The following is a 24,155-nucleotide window of genomic DNA, read 5'->3' as shown; positions in this document are numbered from 1 at the left end:
AACCTGAGGCCACAGCAATTTCCTTTGTCCCTGTTCTGGGCAAGAACAGTGGTGCATTCCAACACCAACTCACTGACACCAATCGGGTGTCCTACAACAATCCAATTCAATTCTGACATTACTTGGAGGTGGGGCAGACCCTACAGGTTAAAGGGCAAGGTCCCAACAAGATTGTCCCCACTTCAGATCCCAGCTGCAGACAACACTGACTTCTGCCTGACTTGGCTACAAATTCAGGGGTTCCCATGACCGCCCCCTCAGGTTCAATAATTCATTAGAATGACTCACAGAATTCAGGAAAGTGCTATACTTACAATCACCATTTTATTATAAAGGATACAAATGAACAGCCAGATGAAGAGATACATAGGGGGTGAGGGCTGGAAGGCTCGTGAGCACAAAAGCTCCCATCCACTTGGAGTCAGGATGTGTTATCTTCGTGATACATCCATATGCTCAACAACCAGGAAACCTTGTTGTCCAGAGTTTTTATTAGGGTTTCATTACAAAGGCACGATTGATTAAATCACTAGCCATGGGCTTGGATTCAATCTCCAGCCCTCCTGTTCTCTTGGAAGGTTGGGGGAGGGGGTGGGGCTGAAAGTTTCAACCCTCTCATCACACACTTGGCATTTCTGGCATGGCCAACCCATCCTTCAAAACTATCTAAGGACACACACTTCGTTAGCATAACTCAGGGAGGGTTGGAAGAGGCTCCTTATGAATACAAAATACACCCTATCAGGAAATTCCAAGGGTTTTTTGAAGCTTGGAACTGGGGAGAAGACCAGACCTATTCTTTCTTATATGACAAGCAAGTTGGTATATGTGGCAGTAATGAAACATTAAGTGGATATATGAGGTCAAAGCACTTAGATCTTCAAGTATCTTGGAAGCTAAAGCCAGAGGATAAAGCCTTTAGATTTGGCAAGAAGATACTCATGGATGGGGGAGAAAAGGTAGGCTCAGAAGGAAATGACAACAGTTATATATATATACATGTATAATATTTTATATATATATAAAACAACTGCTGATATCTATCTATCTATCTATCTATCTAACTCAACAGTTATAATCCAAGCCTTTGGAGAGTTTGCAGGTGTAAGAAGAGGCCAGCTCATTACTGGTTTCAGAGACCTCTATTCGGCAGGGGCAGACACGGTTTTGGGTACAGTGGAAAAGAGACAGGTGGTGGGCGGGGTGGAGGAGTATGAAAGCAAGATCACGGAATTACGGGAACAAAGGGGCAGGTAAAGGGCTTCACTTTGGGAAAAGAGCCCTCTTCTAAGACTTGAAGGAAAAGGAAGGAGTTAGTAATTGGGAAAATACAGAATGGTTGACAAGTACAGTGCACATAAACCTGGACGAGAGCAAATGTTTTTAATAACGGAGGTCACACACGGAACAAGACTTCAGCAAGGCGAGGTGAGACTTTACGAAGGACGTGGAGGTCTTGATTTCAAGAGGAGTTGAAGAAGCGAGGGAAGAAGTCGTGGGGACCGTCAAGGGAAGAATGAGCTACTCTTTCACACAGTGAACCGATTCTTTAAAAGCAATTGCCTGCCGGGGGTGGGGGAGGCCATGGATGTGCATTAAGTTGTTCAGGTGAGATTACAGAGAAAGAAGAGGACCGGAGACTACCTCCTCAGAACCGCCTCCCCAAGGGGCCTGAATGCAGCCAGTCACGGTATAAAGCACACGGTGGGATTTCCGCTCTCCTCTTCTGCCAAACAGAGGGGGCAGAGGGGGCGCCGTGCTTCAGACAGTGTTTGAGAGGACAAATAAACTTTGTGGGCTGACCCACTGACGATGATAATAACTTTTCCTAGAAAAGAGCCTCGTGCCTTAGTCATAAGCCAAATTATATGATTATAAGCCTCGTGCCTTATAATCATACCAGTCATCTGAAAAACATAGATTGTGGCCATCAGGTCAAGCTACTTTGAATAGATTAGATAACTTAATAGTATTATTAGAAAATCAAAGCCCTATCTAGCAGGCCTACAGCATTGCTTATAAGTCATCTTTCTAAATAAAGCACAATATTTATTATGTACAATGATTTTTGCTATCAATCATGGCTAATATGTTATACCAATAATGATAATATGAAGGAGTACAGTAATACCGTTCATTCAGGCTTGGGTTTGTAAATTTTGTAGTTTATTAACCATAAAAAAAAAAAAAAGCAATTGCCTGATGGTCTCTAGACGTTTCTTCCAGCATTATTATTCCAGGAATCTACACCTTCTGAGTAAGTGCATCTCACTGACAATAGAATGTATCCCTGCTCCGCAACTTCCTGGTGACTGCATTGTCTAGAAAGAAAGAAATATATGTGCAAGAATAATACATATCCAAGCAGTTAGAACCATTGGTTAAAAGAGACAGGAAAAAAAAAACAAAAAGAAAGAAGGAAGTGTATCTGAGAAGGTGACTATTACCAGGGACAATTTTGGGTACTTGTTGACAGAGAACCTGACCGGGGAACCAAGTATACCTGGTGGCAGGTATCTTGGGTGGCGGTGGAGCTTTGGACAGGGGTGGCAGGCACTCTTGGCTGGCTGACCCAACTCCCATCCACAGCTGTCTTCACCCCCCTTTTTGGAGCCACTTTTAAGTTACAGGTAGCTGCAACTTGAAATGTAAGAGAGTTTGCTGGATGAGGCTTCTAATAAGACACCCTGGGTGGGTATCCTCCCCCTTTCTGTTCCTCCAACCTGACCGTGAACCCGCCACCTGGAGGTGCAATAGCCACTCTCAGTGCCATTTAGACTCAAACGAACGACTAAAGAGGGTGGAGCCAGGAAGAGCTGGGGATGAGCGTGCCCCAGGGGACCCTTGGTCATGTCTGGAGGCATTTTTGGTTGTTGCACTCGGGGGTGGTGCTACTGCATCTGGTGGGTAGAGACCAGGGATGCGGCCCAACATCTTACACTACCCAAGACAGCCCCTACCATGAAGAACTATCCAGCCCCGAATACCAAGTGCCACGGTAGAGATTATCTGCTCCTGGGGAAAGTCCAACGGAGCTGTTGTGTGAGTCCTAGATTGCCTGCCTTAGGATTTCTTGTTATGGGAAGAAAAAAACCCAATCGTTTAAGCTCCTGAGTTGGGCTATCTGTTATTTGTGGCTGAGTGAATCCCAAGTTGCTACAGCAGGGAAGCTCTTTATTTAAGCCTGTCCCAGGGTAATCTCCAGATGACACTTCCTTTAGATGATTCTTACTGGCACTTTCCACGATTGTATGGGACAACCCGACCCATCTTTGAAACAGAGAGATGACAACCATTTAGTAGCTTCTTCTGCTAGAAGATGCCAACACCAATGGTCCCCTCCACCCACGTCGCCAGTAGGATCGGCTGGGTCCAAGATCACAGGCCTAAACGAGAGATTAGAAGTCATTAGAGGCATGCTTTTTAGAACCAGTGGCCTCAGAATTGGGGGCCCATTCTACTCTTCGTAATAAAACAATGTCTTTCTAGCTTAGATGTCCGTAATTCAAATGTACCAATACAGTTCAAAGTGATTTCCTAGAATTACATCATATTTGTCAGAAAAGTTTTGAAAGCTGTTCATTATTATACACATGAAGGCATTCTATAAACATCTCTCCATGCTAGGGCAACTGAAATATAATGTATCATTTAATCAACTCTACTGTCAAGTAGGTCACACCCATGGTAGGCAAGCCAGGGTATCTTGTTGTCTTTTTTTTTTTTTCTCCTCTATTCTTTCTCAATGTTTCTTTCTTTTCTCTCTTCTCTTTTCTTTTGCTTCTACTGTTTTGGTTCCCTGCTGCTGGTGCTGAGTGGATACACTAAGATTCCTTCCTATCCTTGAAGGATAAAGGTTTTGTGGGATGGAGGTTGGAAAGGGGAGATAAAACCTGATCTAATAAACAGCCTGCAGGATACACCGGCAGCGAATAATAGCATTATTTCTCAGGAACACACTTCCAACTTCCACACCTTTTAGACCTGCTAATGAATCCATGCTTTTCCTTCTGACCTAGAAAGATGAAAGCAACTCAGGGACCTGGTACCTTGGTCCTTCCTTCTTTATTCCTCCTGGATGACATTTCTCCTGCCTCCCTGGGATTTTACCCCTGGAGACTGTGGGTGGTTCTGACGGTCAGCACATTCCCTTCTCACTTTCATATGAGGAATAATGGATCAGGACCCCGTGGGAGGCGAATTCAGGTCACCAAAATAGCATTGGAGGGAATCAGGTTAAGAAATGGAGGGGGCTGAGGTTTGAGGCACCTGGTTCTCTGGATCTGGGTCAGGAGGAAGTTCCTCACAGTCTCATCATCAAAGTTGTAGTTGACCAACCAGAAGACACAGAGATGCTTATATTTTGTGACCAACTCCAGGACCGTCCGGAAACCTTCAGCCGTGTCAAAATCCTGCGCCCCGCTCCCCTGCTCCCAGGCATAGATGGTGAGCAGCTCCAAGGCATATTTGGGGGGCAGAGACCCCTTTTGTTTCAGTTTGCTTCCACACTGAGGGAAGAGTGGAAACATCAGACGATACTGGTTAAAGCAGGAAGGTGAAATGAGCGTAGCAAGAGCCGTAGAGGGTGCACATGAAGGACTGCTGGGGCCGCAGTAGGGCACCCAAGTCTTGAGACGCAGTGCTGGGACTGGTCTGGGAAGGGTAACTTTGCAGCTTAAAGGCAGCCCACGCAGGCTTCTTTGTTGTGCTTTGGCTTTATGTGACTTCCTGGAGTTATAACATAGTACCATTTACTAAAGACCCACTGTGTGCTAATTATGGGGCCAGACATTCCACCTACGTCATTCATTCCTGATCCCCCAACATCCCTACACAGGGCGCAGAGGTCGCCATGATGAAGTCATGGGGAAGTGAAGTGACTTGCTCAAGGTCACCCTGTAGCCCTGAGCACTCTGAGCGCCCTGGGGCTGGGTGTAGAGGTGGAAACCACAGGGTTCAGTCTCCTCGGGTTTCAGGAAGCTGGACACAGAAAGGAGACATCTCCTGAAAGAGCTGCTATTGTGCTGGGTGTCTGCTGTCATGAAAATACTCAGAAACTACCCTGTGAGCAAGACTGATGGAAGTGAAGGGAGGCGAACCAGTAAAATGCAGAAAATGCAGCCCCTGGTGCTGCCTGTTGCTTCAACCTGCCTTCCAAGAGGTAGCATCTGTGTCTATTAATTATGGACACCCAGCAGCAGATAAGCCATGCTGGTGACTTGTAGGCATGAAAATCCCAACTTCAGCTGCCCTTTGGAGGCACGATAACTTGGATTCCTGCAGAATTCTTTGGGTGTCAGAGCAAAAGCAAAATAAACCATGTGTAGCAGCTTTGTCGGTAGGAGATGCTTACATCTGACCCATCTCAATGGGGTTAGTGATGGGAACCCCACAAAGATACTCGGGGTTAGGAGTGGGAAGATTCTGTAATGTGGTCCAGCCCCCAGCATGGGAGACTGTGAGCACCTGGTAAGTGCTGGTTTCATGGTCACAGAGTACTGATAAAAATAATACCAGATGGCCAGGACAAGAGCTGTCATACCCATTTGTACCAGTGCTTCACCAGGCGAATTAAATCCTTCAGTTTGGTGGGCCGGGAGCAAACGAAATTGCGCTGTAGCTCCGTGAAACAGGTAGAAAATTCTCCCCCCAGGGCATCTGAGGATTTATGCAAATGGATGAGGTCAGCATAGATCCTGGGGCTGGGTGTAGAGCCAGACTTCAGTGCACCTAACATGGGGAAGAAATTTACATTATGCTTTAATCTGTATAGAAAGTAACAGATTTCAAAACACTGTTGACAACTATAATTTAATTCTGGGAAATTATTTTGAACTCTATTAGTGTATGTGAATTACTGATGTCTAAGATATCGGGTCATCTCTAGAGTAATGAGATATTAAAAATTACATGGTTTATATGAGTATAGGTGGTATTTATTATTAAAGTGTTATCTAGACCTGCACTGTCCAATAGGGTAGCCATCAGCCAAGGTGGCTATTTGCATTCAAACTCATTAAAGGAAAATCAAACGAAAAATTTAGTTCCTTACTCGTACTAGCAACATTTCAAGCTCTCAATAGATACAGAACACAGATATAGGACATTTTCGTTATCCCAGAAAGGCCTTCTGGACAGTGCTGATCTGAAGTTTGCAAACTGTGGCCCCCAGACTAAATCTGGCCACCTGCTTGTTTTTGTAAATAAAGTTTTATCAGAACACAGTCACGCCCACTTATTAATGTATTGTCTATGGCTGTTTTCAAGCTACAAAGGTAGAGTTGAGCAGTTGTGACAGATACCTTATGGTCCTTAAAGCTGAAAATATTTGCTCTCTTGCCTTTTATTAAAAAAGTTAGCTGACCCCCTACCTATATACTGTCATTTCCTCTCTAAAGACCCTAAGAACCATTCAGAGGGAAGGTACCAGAGTCTTCTTGATTTTGATTTGGAAAATGCCTGAAATAGCCTTGGTTTCTTTTAATACACCATTGTGTATCTGTCACTCACGAATTGAATTTCTAAAGGAGTTTTTGCCTAAGATTGAAGGCGAACACCCAGATTTCCTGTCTTTGCCTCAGAATTTCTCCCACAGTCTGTTTTTTCATTTCCTTCCCTAATACTTGAGGCATTTTATCTATAAATGTGTACTGAATTCCTGTGTACCCCATCCTTTGACAGATGTTGTGAATGACACCATGGGACTATAAGATGTGGGTTCTGGCCATCGTAGGGATAAAATAAAAGAGAATGAAAATGTATACAGGTGTAAGGTATTGCTGTCATTATGAATGCCATCTGTTGGGGCACTGGACCAGGTCCGATTAGTAAGTCACGTGACTTTCCCTCCCCCCTCCCCCCATCACACCAGAATCCCTCTTCCTCTTCCAGAAGCTCAAATCTTAGGAGTCTTACCTAGGGCATTAAATGCAGGCAGCACATCAAAGTCAACACTTTCGTTGAGGACTTTGGATTTCAGAGTGAAGCTCAGCACCCGGGGAGCCTTCCATTTTGAAATCTCAAACTTCACTTCAAAATCCTTCTCCTGCTGACAGGCTTCCAGCTGCTTGTGGATTTCCTTGATGATGTTGCATCTCTCGCTTTTTTGGGAGGTGTAGCTTTTCAGCGAGTCCACGAACACAACAAGGTCGGCATCGGAGCCACTCTTCAGAGCCGTGCCTTTGGCAGTTGACCCCCCCTAGGGAAGAAAGGCAAATCGAGATACAGCATTTTCTAGCGCTTGAGCCCTCACCTCCATGGGCTGGCGCCCGTTGGGCTAATTAATGAGGTTGCCAGGTGCAGTGCCAAGTTCGAGTCTCCAGTTAGGGCTGATTCCAAAGCAGAGTGTTTCATTTTCCAAACAAACAGAATCATCTGGTTCCAAAGGTGGCTCATCTCATGCCGTTTGATGTGTGAATTTGCCCACAAACAATGGATGGGCTAGTTATAAATGACCTGCTTCTCAAGTCAACTTCCTAAAGATTTCTGGTAAAGACTACGTAGCTTTACAGACTCACAGACATGGAGAAAAAACTAGTGGTTACAGTGAGGAGAGGGAAGTGGGGAGGGGCACTACAGGGGTGGGGACGTAAGAGATATAAACTATTAGCAATAAAATAAGCTACAAGGTTATATTGTACAACATGGGGTATATAGCCAATATTTTATAATAACTATAAATGGAGTATAACCTTTAAAAATTGTGAATCACTATACTGTACACCTGTAACACATAATATTGTACAGCAACTATACTTCAAAAAACATAAATAAATTTTAAAAAGAGACCATAGTGAGAAAAAAAATCCTCAACTAATAGTGAAAATCTAAAATTTTCCCCCTAGATAAAACAAAATTCGAATGAATCAATATGCAATGAGCAAATTTTAAACACAAGGCACTGTATTAATATCAGTTGAATGTGCTCTGTTAGACATTATATAGATCCCTTTGCATACTTGATCTTATGAAATATAGTCCTCAAGATGTCCATTTACAGTATACTGGACAAACAAACAAAAAAGAGTATGTAGCTTTATTTGAATTCCTGTGACCTGAAATAAATCAAACTAAAGGCAAGCCTGACACCATCTCTTCCCTCCTGCAATCTGGGGACCATTGGATGAATATTCATCATTTAGATGCAGGGGTCGGCAAACTTTCTGTAAAGCATTAGATGATACATATTTTAGGCTTTGTGGGCCACGTGTGTCTCTGCCACATAAGTTTCTACTTCCCCCTCCTCACTTTTCTCCTCCCCATCCTCCTCCTTTTCCTCTTCCTCTTCCTCCTCTCCCTTCTTCTCCTTCTTCTTCAACTATGTAAAAATGTAAAACCACTCTTAGCTCGCTGGCCCTGGCTTGCCAAGCTATGCACGAGGCAGCTTAGGCAGGCACACAGGTTCATTCTGTCTATTTTGTGAAGTTCTCCCTGAAGGCACAGCTCCTTAGCTGATGGGCTTCTTTGAGAGTGAGTCGGGGAAAAGCCAGCTTCGCACGGAGCTCTCTCAATGCCACAACTTTGGTGGGATTTGCTCTGAGCATCAACCCTCATGTATGTTTTCCTGGTTTTCCCCAGAAAGCTCATTTGATTTCTGCAAAGGCAATGTTTATTTTACCCATGGGTAGTGAATGCCTGGCTACTTGGCCTAGGAGGCGAGGGGAGGGAGTGGAGCTTCCTGTACACAGATGCTCAATTGATCCCTGGTCCATGCCACTTCATTCATGCAGCTGGTCTCCCGGGCCACAGCCCCCTCCCTACATTCTCCAGGTGGCACCTCCTCCATCACCTCAGCAGACAACTCTTTCTTGCAACCAACTTCAGGAAGATAGAAAGCAACTTCTTATCGGCCAAAGGCTCTCTTCCTATTTTCTTCTTTGATGTGTCATTAACGTTTCTTATCTATTTACTATCATGTTAATGAGAGGCTGGGGAAGGAGAGGACAAAATGAGTGCTTCAACAATGGTTCACTGACCATGAACACAGCCAGTCTTGTTTTCCCTCAAATTAACCTCGTGAGACATTTTACTCATGGCGCATGGGACGTCGGTACTGGTCCCCAGATCCGTCCCAGGGCAGCATGCACACAGATCTGTTTTTTGCATCACGGCAAATGTTTTTGCTCACAGGTCAGCACTTTTCTCCCTCCCTTCTTGTGACCCTGGACACACAGTTATCTGGTTGGTGGCCAACAGATGGAGGCAAGTGTGTCAGCGCGTGACCTTGGAGTCTTGGACAAGAATGGCCCCATCTGCTGAATCTCTAGCTCAGTTGATGGGATGAATTGAAACCAGGAAGACTGTCACTTTTTGTTTTAATACACATGGAGCTTAGAATCTGCTGTGGCTTGAATGGTGGCCCCCCCAAAAGAGATGTCTGCTGGCAACATGTGTGAATGTGATGTTATTTGGAAAAAGGGTCTTTATAGATGTAATTAAGTTAGGGATCTGCGGGCCCTAAATCCAATGACAAGTGTTCTTAGAAGGGAAGAGAAGAAAGACCCAGAGCAGAAGGTGACGGGGAGAGGGAGGCAGAGATTGGAGTGATGCACTACAAGCCAAGCACCAGCAAGCGTTGCCAGCAGCTCTCGGAGGTTAACACAGAATCAGAAGTCTATTGTGAATGGGACTTCCCTGGCAGTCCAGTGATTAGAACTTGGCACTTTCACTGCCGTGGGCCGGGCTCAATCCCTGAAGATAACCAGGTCGGGGAACTAGGATGCCGCAAGCCGCACAATGTGCACCCCCCAAAAGTCTATTGTGAATGACGTAAGCAGTGCATCAGCACCCTCCACTGAAAACCAGGGTCCTAGCTGCCCATCTCCCCAGCTTCCCTCCCTCATCCTTTGTCCTCACATTTCCAGTGGTCACGAGCATTGCAGAGTTACAGGAACGGCTTAGTCCCCGCCAATAACAAAGAGAAAGGCCATTGCTCACCTTGACAATCTTCTGACACTTTGTAGTTGAATGTCGAAAGCAATTTTCTTTAAGGAACTTACAGATGACATCAACAGCTTTCTTGATCTGATCTAGGAAAGTCCTGTTGGGCTGGAGACAGTCCTTGATGAACTTATCTAGAAGATGGCCTGGGGTCACGTAGAGCGGTGCAGGCTGTGGAAGGAGCCCGCTGTGAGATGCCGCCTGCCAGCCGCCTGTCCCCCACCCCCGCTTCCTCCCCTGCCTGCTCGGCCCCCCTGATCTCTCCCTCCTGCTCCCAACTCTCCTGCTGGTACCTTTGTCATCCTGAGTTCTTGCAATGACATATCCCAAGAGCATACCTGAGCGTTTCGGGTGGTACCCAAGATCCCCCAGAAACAGAACCTCTCCTAGTTGCTCCTCTTACCCTCTGGAAGGGATCTGGATCCTTCTCCCAACAGGTCTGTGAAGACCTGGCTCCAAATTACTGTCTAGTTTCCGCTTTCTGTTCTGGGATCGTCCACAAATGGCCAGCACCTCTTGGCTTCTTCGACTGCTCTGTTCCTTCCTTATTTTCCCATTTATTATAGGTATTTTTGACTTCTGATGATCACACTCATTCCTTTTTCAAGGTTCTATCAGCCTCTGTTAAACACCCTGTGCCCAGGTGGATTGGTTTCCCCGCACTGCCGTAACAAATCACGGTTCTAGACGTCTGCAATAAAAGTGTAGGCAGGGCCATGCTCCCTCCAAAGGCTCTAGGGGAAATCCTTCCTTGTGTCTTCCAGCTTCTGGAAGTCCACGGCCTTCCTTGTCTTGTGGCTGCATCACGTTGACCCCTGCCTCTGTTGTCACGTGGCTTTCTCCCTTCTGTGTCTGTGTCCCTGTGTATCTTCTTATAAGGGCACCAGTCATTGGTTTCAGGGTCCACGCTGATCCAGGATGACCTCTTAACGGGTAATACCTGCAAAGACCCTACTTCCAAAGAAGGTCACATTCTGAGGATCCGGGTGGACATGAATTTTGCGGGACACTATTCAACCCTCCACACCAGGGGATGCTGTTCCCTCTAAGTGTGTTGAAGAGAGGGCTGTCCTGGAGTCAGAGGGGCTGTGTGTTCAGTCTGAAGGGACAGTTACCTGTTCTCTAATCCAATGGGACCGTGGAGGGTGGGACCTGTTCACTCCCTTGTACCTGTGGTCACTTCTGGAAGGAAACCATATTCTGATGTCTAAATGGGGTCTGACACCTGCATAAAAGTGAAGTTCTCTCCTCTTCAGTAGAAAACATCAGATGGGATGTGCTCCATGGACCACAGGTCATGACACCTCACCTGAGCATCTTCTCTTCCCTGTTCTGCATGCTCTGGTCAGGCCTCAGTCTGCAGAGGCAGTTTACTTCTTGCTAGTGGGAGGGAGAATAGTGATATCCCCCCTCCCCACACACAAAATCCACGTCCTGCTCTATGACTATGTTACCCTATATGGAAAATGGGACTTTGCGGATATGATCAAATTTGTATTGATAGATGTGCTTCTCCTTTGGGGGATGGGAGGGGAAAAACCAATGCATCTGGCCCTTCATTTGTTCTTCCATTTGCAGCCTCGTTTCTCGCTCTCGCCCCCAACGCCTGCTTCGGTAGAGCTCAGAGGTTGTCCCAGCATCCGCAGGGGTGACTGCCACCCACGTCTCTTGGGCTCTGCTCCATTTCATCTGTCACCACCTTCTCACCTGCTTTCACTCTTGCAGAAACGAATTGAAATCTCTCATCTGCAGGTGCCCGCCTTTTCTCTTTGTTCAATTTTGCACTTTACTATCATTTTAATGGAAGGGGAGGTCCCTAATGGTGTGTTATAGACTGAAATGTGTCCCCCTAAAAGATATGTTGAAGTCCCAACCTCTAGGCCCTATGAATGTGACCTTATATGGAAATAGGGTCTTTGCAAACAGGTAATCAAGTTAAGACGAGGTCATTACTGTGGGCCCTAATCTGGTACGACTGGTGTCCTTATAAGAAGAGGAGAGAGACACAGAGACAGACGTGCCTGGAGGGAGGACATTGTGAAGACACACAAGAGAAGGCCATGTGACAACAGACGCAGAGATTGGAGTGTTGCTGCCACAAGCCACGGACTGCTAACGACCACCAGAAGCTGGAAGAGGTGAGGAAGGACTTTTCCCTAGAGCCTTCAGAAGGAGCATGGCCCGGTCAACATCTTGATCTTGGATTTCTAGCCCCCAAAACTGTGAAAGAGTAAATTTCTTTTGCTTTAAGCCACTGGTGCATGGTGCTTTGTCATGGCACCTCTGGGAAACCAGCTCACGGTGATCTTGGATAAGACTGCAGTCTGAGTATCGGGAGGGCCCTGCCTGCAGCAGGACATGAGCTATATTGGAAAGCCCTCTCACCAGAACATTCCAGGACAGTCCAGGTGACTCGTTCAGCCTGAGAGAAGATAACCAGGTTTGAGCTTCTTGTTTTAGCAGCTGCCAGCAGGTGTTATCTTTGCTCACATTACTGGTTGGGTCAGTTGGATCCAAGATTACCGGCCTATGAATTTGATTTAAAAAAATCAGTTGGGAGAAGAAATCAACTTGGGGGAAAGAGGCCTGGACTGGGCATCTGGAAACCTGGATTTTACCTCCTGCAGTTCCTCCCAATTGCTGAAGTGCTCTAAGATGTCTAGCCTCTCTGGTCCTGTGTTCTCTGCCTTACAGACATGTTCCATTCATAACCTAATAAAATGATCTCCTCTTTCTGCTGACCCCTCCTCTCTTTGCCCCTTCCTTCTATGAGGGGAAGTGTTTGCATTGGGGACAAAATGTGACAATGGTTTAGAATGTGAAAAGCATCGAAGCATCCCTCTTTCAGACAGACCTCTCTTTGCCTCCCTACCCACTGCTGCTGGCATTCTTTTGGTGCATGCTTGGCCGGGAAAGACAGGGATGCACCCTCATTCTAAGGGGGCACAGCCTGGCATGTAGATAAAGCTTGGTACCTTGGGGATCGGAGGTGGCCCAGCAGGATGTTGCGGACGGTCTCATCCTCAAAGTTGTAGTTGACTGTCCAATAGACACACAGCTGCTCCTGCTTGCTGATAAGCTCCAGAACAGTCCTGATACCTTCAGCTATATCAAAGTCTTCTGCTCCACACCCCTGTTCCCAGGCATAGACCGTAAGCAGCTCCAGCGCATACAGGGGCAGCAGGGATGAATCCTTCAGCTTTTCCTGGCACTGTGGAAGGAGAAAAGTGTAGCAGATAATTTGGAACCTAGTTCCGCCCATGCCAGGGGGTCTGAAATCAAGAAACTAGAAGTCTATAGGAAGTCACTGTCCCCTGTCAGTGATTGAAATGATATCATGGCTAAAATTCGATGGACTGACAATAGCAAGTGTTGATAAGAATGTGGAGCACCTGAAATTGTCATACACTGCTGACAGGAGTGTGATTTGGTACAACCATTTGGGAAAACTATTTGGGTGTATTTACTAAAGTTATATATATATATATTCCACAAATTTATTCATATATGCCATGTGTATATGTATACGCATATACATATATATACACGGACAAGGTATATATAATGTATATATGTACAATGTGTGTATATATATGAGGTATATGTGTGTGTGTGTGTTTATATATATACACACACACATATATAAGGTATACCTTATAGCACAGCAGTCTCACTCCTGCATATTTACCCAAGAGGAATGACTGCTTAAATTCACAAAAAGACATGTAGGGGAATATCCACTGTAACCTAATTCATAATATGTCCCTCAGCAGTAGAATGCCTCCATGTACAGTGTATTAATGCAATGGAATAGTACAAAACAATGAAGAACCACTACTCCCTGCAACAACACGGACAAACCTCTCAGGCATAATATTGAGCAAAAGATGGCAAACACGAAGTACATGCAGTATGATTCCATTGACATCAAGTTTAAAAACAAGCAAAACTAATTTGTGGTAACAGATGTTAGTATAGTAGTTTGTTTGGGAGGAGTATGGTCTGGGAGTGGGCATCCTGCTGGAGCGCAGGAAATGTGCCCTATTTTGATCTGGGTGTTGCCTGAAAGGCTATAAAAACACATTGAGCTGTATTCTTTTTTTTTAATTCTTTGCCCACACGGCATGTGGGATCTTAGTTCTCCCACCAGGGTTCGAACCAGCACCCTCTGCACTGCAAGGGCAGCGTCTTAACCATTGGACCACCAGGAAATTCCTGAGAGGTATTCTTTTTTTTTAATTTTTTTTTTTTAAGTACACATTTTTTAAAAATTAATTTATTAATTAATTTATTTTTGGCTGTGTTGGGTCTTCGCTTCTGTGCGAGGGCTTTCTCTAGTTGTGGCAAGTGTGGGCCACTATTCATCGCGGTGCGCGGGCCTCTCACTATCGCGGCCTCTCTTGTTGCGGAGCACAGGCTCCAGACGCGCAGGCTCAGTAGTTGTGGCTCACGGGCCCAGTCGCTCCGCGGCATGTGGGATCTTCCCAGACCAGGGCTCGAACCCGTGTCCCCTGCATTGGCAGGCGGATTCTCAACCACTGCGCCACCAGGGAAGCCCCCTTGAGCTGTATTCTTAACATTGTTGTACTTTACCCAACGTGAATTATCTCAGTAAAAGGGAAACGGATGATAGCAATAGACCTGCAATTTGAAGTTTACCTTTTGACACCAGTACTTTACCAAGAGGATCAAATCCTTCAGCTTGCTGGGATGGTTGCTAAAAAACTTCTCCTGGAGTTCAGTGAAGCAGATTGAGAACTCACCGGGGCTGGCTTTCACCATATCCAAGGATCTTTTGAGCTCTCGATAGGTGCAGAGGCTGGGCTTCTCACTTAAGCCTGGTGTGAAACAGAAACAGAACTTTTGGTTTTCATGCAACCTGGCCTCGGTGAGCCCACAAAGAAGGCTGGATGTGGTTTGGTAGCACACGTTCACTGCTTCATCTGTAAGAGGACTGGTGCATTTGCATAAAAGGTGAGGGGTGGCTTGTCCTGCTAGATAATAAAATGTAGTTAGGCTAATATTTAGTAAAGAAAGTAATTTAAAGATTTCTCAGTAGTTTACTTTTCTCAGACAGCGACCATTATTGTTTCCGTCTAGGAAATGTTATCTGTTTGGAACGTGTAGCTCTGCCGCTATCTGGTGGCAGCTTCTCTGTACTACATGTGAGGAAGAGCTGATTTCTCGTTCTCACATCATTCTTTGCGAGATGGAGTGCAGCCAGCAGAGGGCGCTCTAGCCTAATCTCCAGCCTCCGTGCTCTGAACCAGAGGACAGAACACAGGATTTCCTAGAAATTCTGAGTCACACTCTGTCTCTTCACCTTGACTCCAGCCTTCCTTTGAGTCAGGCACGTATACTCAACCCTTATCATCCTAAAGGTCCTGCAAGTTAGCTGTTTCTAGCCTTGATCTTACAGTTGGCAAAAGCAGGTTAGTAGTAAGACCAGGATGAGAATTCAAGGCTGCCTACCTTGCAGACTGGTGCATTTTTCTCTGCACTAGGTCACCTTTCTGTGAATGTAAGTCGTCAGGGTGTGTGTGTGTGTGTGTGTGTGTGTGTTTGTGTCCACCTTGAAGGCACTGGGCCTGGGGCTTAAAAGACCTGGGCTTTTATTCTAGTTCTGTCAGTAACTGGCTGTGTGGCCCTGGACACATTCATTTCGTTCTGCTTCCTCACTTGTTTAATGAGGGGTTGAATTCCAGCTCTGGTATTTAAGTTTGTGATAATATATGTACCTATGCTTGAGACTAAGCTGTGACTATGCTTAGTCTTACCCATTCAATCAACCATCCATCCATCTATCCAGTCAACCATCCAGCCAGCCAGCCAGCCAGCCAGCCAGCCAGCCAACCATCTATCCATTCAAACAGTTGCCCATGGAAGATCTTTGCCTTGATGTTGACCTGATTAGAGGCACATTCCAAATACCTGCTCCAGCTGAACTTTTCCCAGACGTTTGCCCCATCCTCTACCTCTAACCAACATTTATTCTAGTCTAAATCCTCCAATGTAGTCCACAGAACAGCAGCAATATCATGGCACTGGTTAGAAATATAGAATCCTGGACCCCAATCTTCTGAATCAGAACCTGCATTTTAACAAGTTTCTCAGGTGATTTGTGTGCATGTCACAGTTTGAGATGCTCTACTCTAGAGTCTAGAACATTTCCTCCAAAGTCAACTAGGAGATAAGGGAGAAATTCTACAGAAGAGAGTAAGCTCAGGGTAGGAGGAATCTCCTCTTTTGAAAGTCAATGGTCTCTCAGGACTTTCCTGGTGGTCCAGTGGTTAAGACTCCACACTTCCACTGCAGGGGGTGCAGGTTCCAACCCTGGTAGGGGAACTAAGATCCTGCATGCCACACAGTGAGAAAAGAAAGGAAAGAAAGAAAGGAAGGAAGGAAGGAAGAAAGAAAGGAAGGAAGGAAGGAAGAGAGAGAGAAAGAGAAAGAGAGAGAGAAAGAAAGAAAGAGAGAGAAAGAAAGGAAGGAAGGAAGGAGGGAAAGTCTACGGTCCCTCATTTTGGAAAGCACCAGTGGTATTTATTCAGATGCCAGGCTATCTACCACCCCTTTTTTTGGCTTTGCTCTCTTGACAAGCCCCTCCAGACCCAAACCTCCACCCCCCCCCACACCCAGTGGGGCTCACCCAGAGCGTTGAAGGCGGGCAGCATCTCAAAAGTGATGCTCTGCTGTTTTGTGGACAGCTGGATGGTGAGCTTGCCATTGATGCTCTGGATCTCCATCTTGGCTGCCAGCTTCATTGTGAGCTCACAGTGTTTCAACTGTGCCCAGATTTTGCTGAGGAGGTCATGTTGGCTTTTCTTCTGATCCTGGAATTGTTCAAGGCCACTGATGAAGATGACGAGGGTACCATCGGAGTTGCCCCTCAAGACTGTTCTCCGGCCATAGGAGCCACCCTGCCAGCAACAGAGAAGTGGATGTGAGACTCTGAACCCTTTGGGGTTGCAGGGCACCCCGAAAGGCAGAAGTATTTCTCACTTCAAGCAAAAGCCCCAAATGTCAACATAGTCTAAAAGCTGAGTGGCAGATGTTCACTTGTCCACCCAAAGAACTGAATCAGGATGCCCATAGCAGCACTTTTTTTTCAAATAAATTTATTTATTGTATTATTTATTTATTATTTTTGGCTGTGTTGGGTCTTCGTTGCGCGCGGGCTTTCTCTAGTTGCGGCGAACGGGGGCTACTCTTCGTTGTGGTGCACCAGCTTCTCATTGCGGTGGCTTCTCTTGTTGCAGAGCACAGGCTCTAGGCGTGCGGGCTCAGTAGTTGTGGCTCACAGGCTCTAGAGCGCAGGCTCAGTAGCTGTGGCACACAGGCTTAGTTGCTCCGCGGCATGTGGGATCTTCCCGGACCAGGGCTCGAACCCGTGTCCCCTGCATTGGCAGGCGGATTCTCAACCACTGCACCACCAGGGAAGCCCCATAGCAGCACTTTTCCTACGAGCCCCAAACTGGAGGCAACTTGAATGGCCATCAGCAGTAGAATGGACAAATGTGGTGTATTCATACAGGGAACACATGACAACAATGAAATGATAAACAACAGCTGCACACAACAACATAAATTTCGTCAACAGATGGATCAAAAAAACCCACACACTAAAGCCACACAGTACATGATTTCTTTTATACAGGGTGACCAACCTGTCTCGTTTACCCTGGACTTGCTCAGTTTTAGCACCAAGAGGCCCATGTCCCAGAAAACCCTTCAGTCCCGGGCAAACTGGGATGGTTGGTCACTCTATACAAAGTTTAAAAATAGGCAAAACTAATCTATGCTATGCTGTCAGAAGTCAGGAGAGTGGTTGCCTGGGGTTGGGGGTAGTGACTGGATGGGGGGTTCAGGGGCTCTTGGGTCGGGGCTGGGAATATTTTATTGCTTGATCTGGGCGTAGGTTACACATGTATGTTGTTTGTGGCAATCCATCAGGCTGTACACTTAGATCTGTGCACTTTTTGTATGTATTATTAATATTTTAATTAGAAAAAAGTTAACAATATTGAGAGATACGATGGTACAGTGGTTAAGGGTGCATGCTCCCAAACAGATTACCTGAGCTTAAAATCCCAGGTTGGATGCCAACTATTAAATAACTTCTCCACGCTTCAGTTTCCTCATCTGGGCCAAGGCAGGAGATACCAAGTGTCCAGGTATCTTTACTGCTAGGGCTAGTGGGTGTGTGTAAGGGCAGAGGCCAGAAAGCACTGTGACTCCAGAGAAGTGGGATTCCGGTGTGGAGAGCATGGGGTTTGCGGTGGGCATCCATAAGCCCCTCCCCACCCTAGGGTCCTGGCCCCTTCCCAGCACCCTTTCTTCCCCAAAGGTCCAGAATCTTCAGCCTCAACCCTGGGATTTGTGCCCATAGCACCAAACATTTCTAACTGATGAGAGCTCCCCACCCCTTGCTGTTGAGAAGACACAGAGCATCCTTGGGTAGTTTTACTTAAGTCTTGTAGACTCAGTTTACTCCTCCGTAAAATGGGGAGGATAAAAACAATAAAAGTAACCACAGCTAATTTACTGCTCTAACTTTGTACCAAGCCCTGTGCAAGAACATTATGTGCTTAAGCCTCATAAGACTTTGCAATGAGTATTATTTCTCTCCCATTTTACAGATTCAGACACTGAGGCACGGAGAGGTTAAGCAACCTGCCCTGGGTCACACAGTAGTAAGGGGTAGAACCGGCTCCCCAACCTGTACTCCTAAACTCTACACCATATCCCACCATCTCACTCGAGTGTGGGTCTAGACGAGATGATGTCTTGTGTGCCCAGGGCCCGGCACACAGTAGGTGCTCAGCACCAAGTTTCTCTGCCTTCTGGGTCCCAGAAGCCCTGACCCCAGCCTTCTACTCACTTTGGCCACACCGGTCACCAGGGGGAAGTGCTCAGCTTCCTGCAGGACTGCACAGATGGTGTCCACGGTCTGGTCGATCCGTTTCTGACAGTCTTCAAAGGGCCTCAGGTTGTCCTGGATAAACTCACCCAGTTTCTGGGCAGGCTGTTCGTAGAGATGGGACTCCCAGTTTCCCATTGCTCTGGCTGGCTGCTGAGATGACAGCTAATGGCAGAGCTGGAGGCAGAAGAGAATGAGGAACTCCTGTGCCAGGAGACTGAAACCGAAACTCATGTCTGGGGAAAAGGAAACTCACAGAACCGTCCCAGCCGGCTGCCTCAGTCCAGGGTTTTGCCCTCCCCCAAGCTGTGATGATCAGCCTTTCAGCTGCTCTCAAGGAATACTTGTGGTTAAAAATGCAGCCTCTGGAGCTGGACTATGAGGGCTTGATACATGCGAGATCTGTGTCCTTGAGCACATTGCCAGTCCTTTTTGTGCCTTGATTTCCCCATCTATAAAATGGGGATGACAATGGTACCTGTCTCACAGGCTTAATGCAAGGATTAAAGACTTGCAAAGTGCTTAGAACAGGACCTGGCACATGGGTAGAGCTGTAAAGTGTTTGTTAAGCAAATAACTTCATAGGGGGCCAAAGGTCATCTTTTTTCTTTTTTTTTAATTGAAGTATAGCTGATTTACAATATTGTGTTAGTTTCAGGTATACAGCAAAGTGATTCAGTTGTATCTATATCTATATATAGTTTTTTTTAGATTATTTTCCCAGAGGTCATCTTTTGAGGCTCTTTCCCCTTCTCCCTGTTCCCAATGGCCTGGGAACTCAGAGTTAATGAGAACAGCGAGGAGAAAGAGACCCAGAGAGGGCGCTGACTTGTTCAGGGACACACAGCAAAGCAAGGGCTCAGCCACTCGGGTTTTAGTTCTGCCACTGAGCAAACACAGGTCCCAAGAGGTCTGTGTCTGTGTGCCCAGTTCCTCAGCACACACATGGACACCTGCCAGGTTTCATCGGGCACTTACCCCACCCAGCAAGGAAGGAAAACAGGCCCAGGAGCACACAGGCCAGAGGGGAGACAGATGTGCAACTCTTGTGTTCAGGACCATGAAAATGAAACTCCCAGGCAGCTCCCACTGGCTTCCTCTGTAACACAGAAGGTAAACATCTCCAAGGTGGCACAGAAGCAGACCCCCTTCTCTGTTGTGATGATTAATTTTGTGTCAACTTGGCTAGGACCATGGTACTCAGATATTTGGTCAAACAGTCTTCTAGATCTTTTTTTGAAGGTATTTTTGAGATGAGATCAACATTTAAATCAGTAAACTTCAAGGAAAGCAGATTACTCTCTATAATGTGGGTGGGCCTCATCCAATCAGGTGAAGGCATGAATAGAAAAAAGCCTGGGGACATCCCTGGTGGCACAGAATCTGCCTGCCAATGCAGGGGACATGGGTTCGAGCCCTGGTCCAGGAAGATCCCACATGCTGCAGAGCAACTAAGCCCATGCGCCACAACTACTGAGCCTGCGTGCTGCAACTACTGAGCCCACGCGCCTAGAGCCTGTGCTCCGCAACAAGAGAAGCCACCACAATGAGAACCCCATGCACCACAACGAAGAGTAGCCCCTGCTCGCCGCAACTAGAGAAAGCCTGCAAGCAGCAACAAGGACCCAATGCAGCCAAAAATATAAATTAAAAAAAAAAAAGAAAAAAGAAAAAAGCCTGATCTCCCCCAAGGAAGAGGGAATTCCACCAGCAGATGCTTCCCTGGGTTTCCAGTCGGCCAGCCTACCCTGCAGAATTTGGACTTGCTGGCCCCTGCAACGGCACAAGCCGATTCATTAAAACAAATCTTTCTCTAAATCTAGATCTATAAAACCTATCAGTTCTGTTAACCTCAAAAGTAAAACAGCCAGTTATTTTACCAGCAAAATGGCTTTATTCGGGAACAGCAGAGAATTTCAATTTGGGACAAGCAGGCTATAGCAAAAGCCATAGGCAAGTCCAACAAACAAAGAAGAGGAACATTATTTCATAGAGAAAAAGGAGGAAGTTGGGAGGGGTTGTTTTGAACGAGAGTCCATTGGAGAAAAGCAAGAATTCAGGGTGATGACAGGTGACTGGCTTAGCTGCCGGGGTAGCCGGTTTCCTCCAAGAGATGCAATGTACATCTTTCCTGTCCAGGCCTGTCATTGACAGTGTTTTCCTGTTGATGCTTCTTCTTGTTGGGGTCTGTTGATTGACTGTCTTTCCTATGACTGAATTCCGGTGGTACTTGAGGTGTGTGAGAGCGCCGCCTTCTGGTCTCCTGACTCCACTTAAAATGAGGTTTCCCTTTATGTGTTCATTTTCACTGTTCATTTTCTCTGGAGAAACTTGATTATCACACCTGCGCATTAAGGGCCCTTCCCTGCCCTTATCTGACTTCTACTGTAACACCTAGAGGTAGGCTGGGCGGGCAGAGATCATAAGGCTTCTTTTCTAGATAAGAACATAGAGGCTCAGAGAGTTGAAAAAAATTTGCCCAAGATCATACAGCTTGTAAGTTGTCTGACTAGGTTCTAACTACCCACTTTCCAAAGTCGGTGCTTTATTTTTATTTTTAAAATATTTTATTTTGAAATCTTTTGAAACACAAAGAACTCTCTCATATCCTTCATCCTGAAATATTTCACCACATTTGCTCCTCATTCTCTATGTATCAGTATCATTATTACTGAGCCATTTGAGTGCATGTTGCAGATAATTGGGCAGAAGCCAAGAGATTTCCTATATACTGCCCCCCCCCGCCTCCTCCCCCTCCCCCACCCACACAGCCTTGCCCACTATCAACATCCCCCAGCAGAGTGGGAGAGTGGGACACTTGTTACAAGTGATGAACCTTCATGGACACATCAGAATCACCCAGTCCCCTTTACTCTTAAATACTTCCATATGTATCCCCTAAGAATATGGATATCTTGTTACATAAACACAGAATGACAACCCCATTCAGAATTGTACCTTTGATACAATGCTATCATCTCTTATAGCATATATAATGGATATATTCTTATATTCAATTTTTACCAGTTATTCCAATGTTGTTCTTTATAGCAACCCCCCTCCCCTCCTCCAAATCTAGGATCATGTTACATTTAGATGTCATGTGTCAGAGATGGATCTCCTGGGAAGCCACTGGGAAAGGGATGGTGACTTTTTATTGGGGGAATCCCTCAGTGTTCTAATGGTCCATCCTTGAAGTAGTTTGATGGGGCAGATTGAGCGCCCCTCGTTTGTGGCCCATTTAGTTTGCCCCCAGGGACACCATATTTTATGACCAGCTCCTTAATTCTCTGTGGGTCAGGCCATCCTGACTGCTCCTCCACCCTACCACTCACGAAGAGAAGTGTGTCCACGTCACGGGTAAGTGTTGTCTCATGGCCGCTATGATTTCGGGGTTCTACCATCCCCAGTGCTGTTAGGAGGCCTGTGACAGCATCTTCTATGGAGGAGGCCACACGAGCTTCTTAGTGATGCTGAGTCCTCTCACTGGCGTATTCTTTATGGTCTCTGTAACGTTGTATTCTCTGCTTTTCCATGGGAGATAATTTTCTGGACTTATATAGCACATCCACCCAAGCACATCCACTTCCCTGACCTTTTTTTTTTTTTTAATTTATTTTTATTTATTTATTTTTATTTTATTGCTGTGTTGGGTCTTCGTTTCTGTGCGAGGGCTTTCTCTAGTTGTGGCAAGTGGGGGCCGCTCTTCATCGCGGTGCGCGGGCCTCTCGCTATCGTGGCCTCTCTTGTTGCGGAGCACAGGCTCCAGACGCGCAGGCTCAGTAATTGTGGCTCACAGGCCTAGTTGCTCCACGGCATGTGGGATCTTCCCAGACCAGGGCTCGAACCCGTGTCCCCTGCATTGGCAGGCAGATTCTCAACCACTGCGCCACCAGGGAAGCCCCTTCCCTGACCTTTGAATCCCATCTTCCACCATCTCCCATAGGAATATCAGCATTTTGTTCTCACCCGGCAGAAGCTCTCACTTTTTCCATTCTAAGAGCCTGGCTAACAGCAACTCTGCACCGTCTCCTGGGGTCCTTGCCAGGGTGTGAAGTCCTGAATTCCAGGAGGGGACTTCCAAGCCAATAAACTCTTCCGCATCTGACCTGACACTGGAGCCCCTTGATCAAGTGCCCTCGGGGTCACTTCCACACACACCCACGTGACTTTTGCTGCTACACGCTGCCCGGGTCTTCTGGCTGTTTGGGATATAGGTCCATGCCTCCCTCAGCAGGCCCAGCACGCCCCCAGCTGGGCTATTTTGGGACTCAACCCTACTCATAGTCCTAGTGGGCAGGAGGGGAAGTGGGTGCCGGTCCTGCGGGGTCTTATGGAAGAGAGACCTCTGCAGAGTCTCCTTGCAAGGGGGGAGGTGCTAGCTTTTAACAGAAGGGGTAGATGGGACATTTCTGAACCCCAGGTTCAGAGGAGTCTGGGGATTCAAGATTTTCAGGGGCTTCCACTCTTATGTCCGCAGTCTATGTGTCAGGGTCCCATTCTTTCCCAAGTAGGGTCGTGACCTTGCTTAGCAGGCCCGATTATTTTGAGAGTACATAACTCTTTTACACCAACTAGTATGGCAATAATCAAAATGATGAATAATTACAAAGTGTTGGCCAAGATGTGGAGAGACTGAAACCCCCATTTATTGTTGAAGGGGATGTAAATGGTGCAGCTGCTATGGGCTACAGCAAGGTGGTTCCTCAAATGGGGGTGCAGGGAGGGACTCCACCCTTATCTCCTTTGGCTAAACATTAGATCTGCCGGTTTTTGTTTCCCCGGAAGGAATTGCCCAGAATGGGGCTTTCTCTGCAGGGAATCAAAAATTTATGACTCCGGTGCTCCAATTTTCATTCCAGCATTTCCGTCATCCCTTACACAGTTGCTCCTCTGTTTCCAAATCTCCTGAATTTGGACTTGAACCAACAGCTCCCAATACCAGTACCCCAGACTTTTCTATAACCTGGGCCGGCCGGCTTTGCACAAACTATCAGAGCTCAGCTGAGAGAAATACTTATTAAAATTTTTTGTGCAAGAAACATTGCTTTATTGTTTCTTGTGGTCATACAAACAGTACAAACTTATGGCCAAAAATTAACAAAATCTGAAAATTCAAAAAAATATAAAGATAAGCACATCTCGATTGGGTCCAGCTACATTTCAAGTGCTCAATAGTGACTACTGTATTACACAGGGTAGTTCTAAAACTTTTCCTGGATAAATAATCAGAGATGTGGACAAAGGATGAACCAAAGATGTTTGTCTCAGGATTACCTGTAATTGAAAATTGGAA

The 24,155-nt window shown here is 46.2% G+C and overlaps 1 protein-coding gene across 3 annotated transcripts; it reads right to left on the bottom strand.

Annotated features, from left to right (window-relative positions):
• Positions 1-322: 322 nt before the first annotated feature.
• On the bottom strand, positions 323-19,077 carry OAS2 (2'-5'-oligoadenylate synthetase 2). Of its 3 annotated transcripts, XM_061168884.1 has the most exons (11): positions 18,821-19,077; positions 16,589-16,859; positions 14,599-14,777; positions 12,915-13,150; positions 12,325-12,466; positions 9,937-10,110; positions 6,916-7,198; positions 5,543-5,730; positions 4,270-4,508; positions 3,233-3,386; positions 323-2,321 (listed from the first exon to the last, which is right to left on the bottom strand). In XM_061168884.1, the coding sequence occupies exons 1-11, from the start codon at positions 18,995-18,997 to the stop codon at positions 2,232-2,234; spliced, it is 2,133 nt and encodes a 710-aa protein (XP_061024867.1). In that variant the 5' UTR covers positions 18,998-19,077; the 3' UTR covers positions 323-2,231. The 3 variants fall into 3 exon arrangements, 2 of the variants coding, with proteins under 2 accessions (XP_061024867.1, XP_061024868.1); XM_061168885.1 differs by lacking the exon at positions 323-2,321 and having other exon boundaries at positions 2,347-3,386; XR_009697291.1 differs by lacking the exon at positions 323-2,321 and having other exon boundaries at positions 3,323-3,386; positions 4,050-4,508.
• Positions 19,078-24,155: the final 5,078 nt, after the last annotated feature.

This window comes from Eubalaena glacialis, chromosome 15, assembly GCF_028564815.1.
Source record: "Eubalaena glacialis isolate mEubGla1 chromosome 15, mEubGla1.1.hap2.+ XY, whole genome shotgun sequence".
In the NCBI taxonomy this organism is placed as follows: domain Eukaryota; kingdom Metazoa; phylum Chordata; class Mammalia; order Artiodactyla; family Balaenidae; genus Eubalaena; species Eubalaena glacialis.
Note: the sequence above shows the minus strand (reverse complement) of the source record. Positions and strands in the feature narration are given on the sequence as shown.

Excerpts from the sequence above, each read along its gene's own strand:
- OAS2 (XM_061168884.1), bottom strand. The coding sequence starts at position 18,997 with ATGGGAAACTGGGAGTCCCATCTCTACGAACAGCCTGCCCAGAAACTG. Across the intron at positions 7,199-9,936 it reads AGTGTCAGAAGATTGTCAAG|GGGGGGTCAACTGCCAAAGG; the intron begins GTGAGCAATGGC and ends TTTCTTCCCTAG. Across the intron at positions 4,509-5,542 it reads TGAAGCACTGGTACAAATGG|TGTGGAAGCAAACTGAAACA; the intron begins GTATGACAGCTC and ends CTCTTCCCTCAG.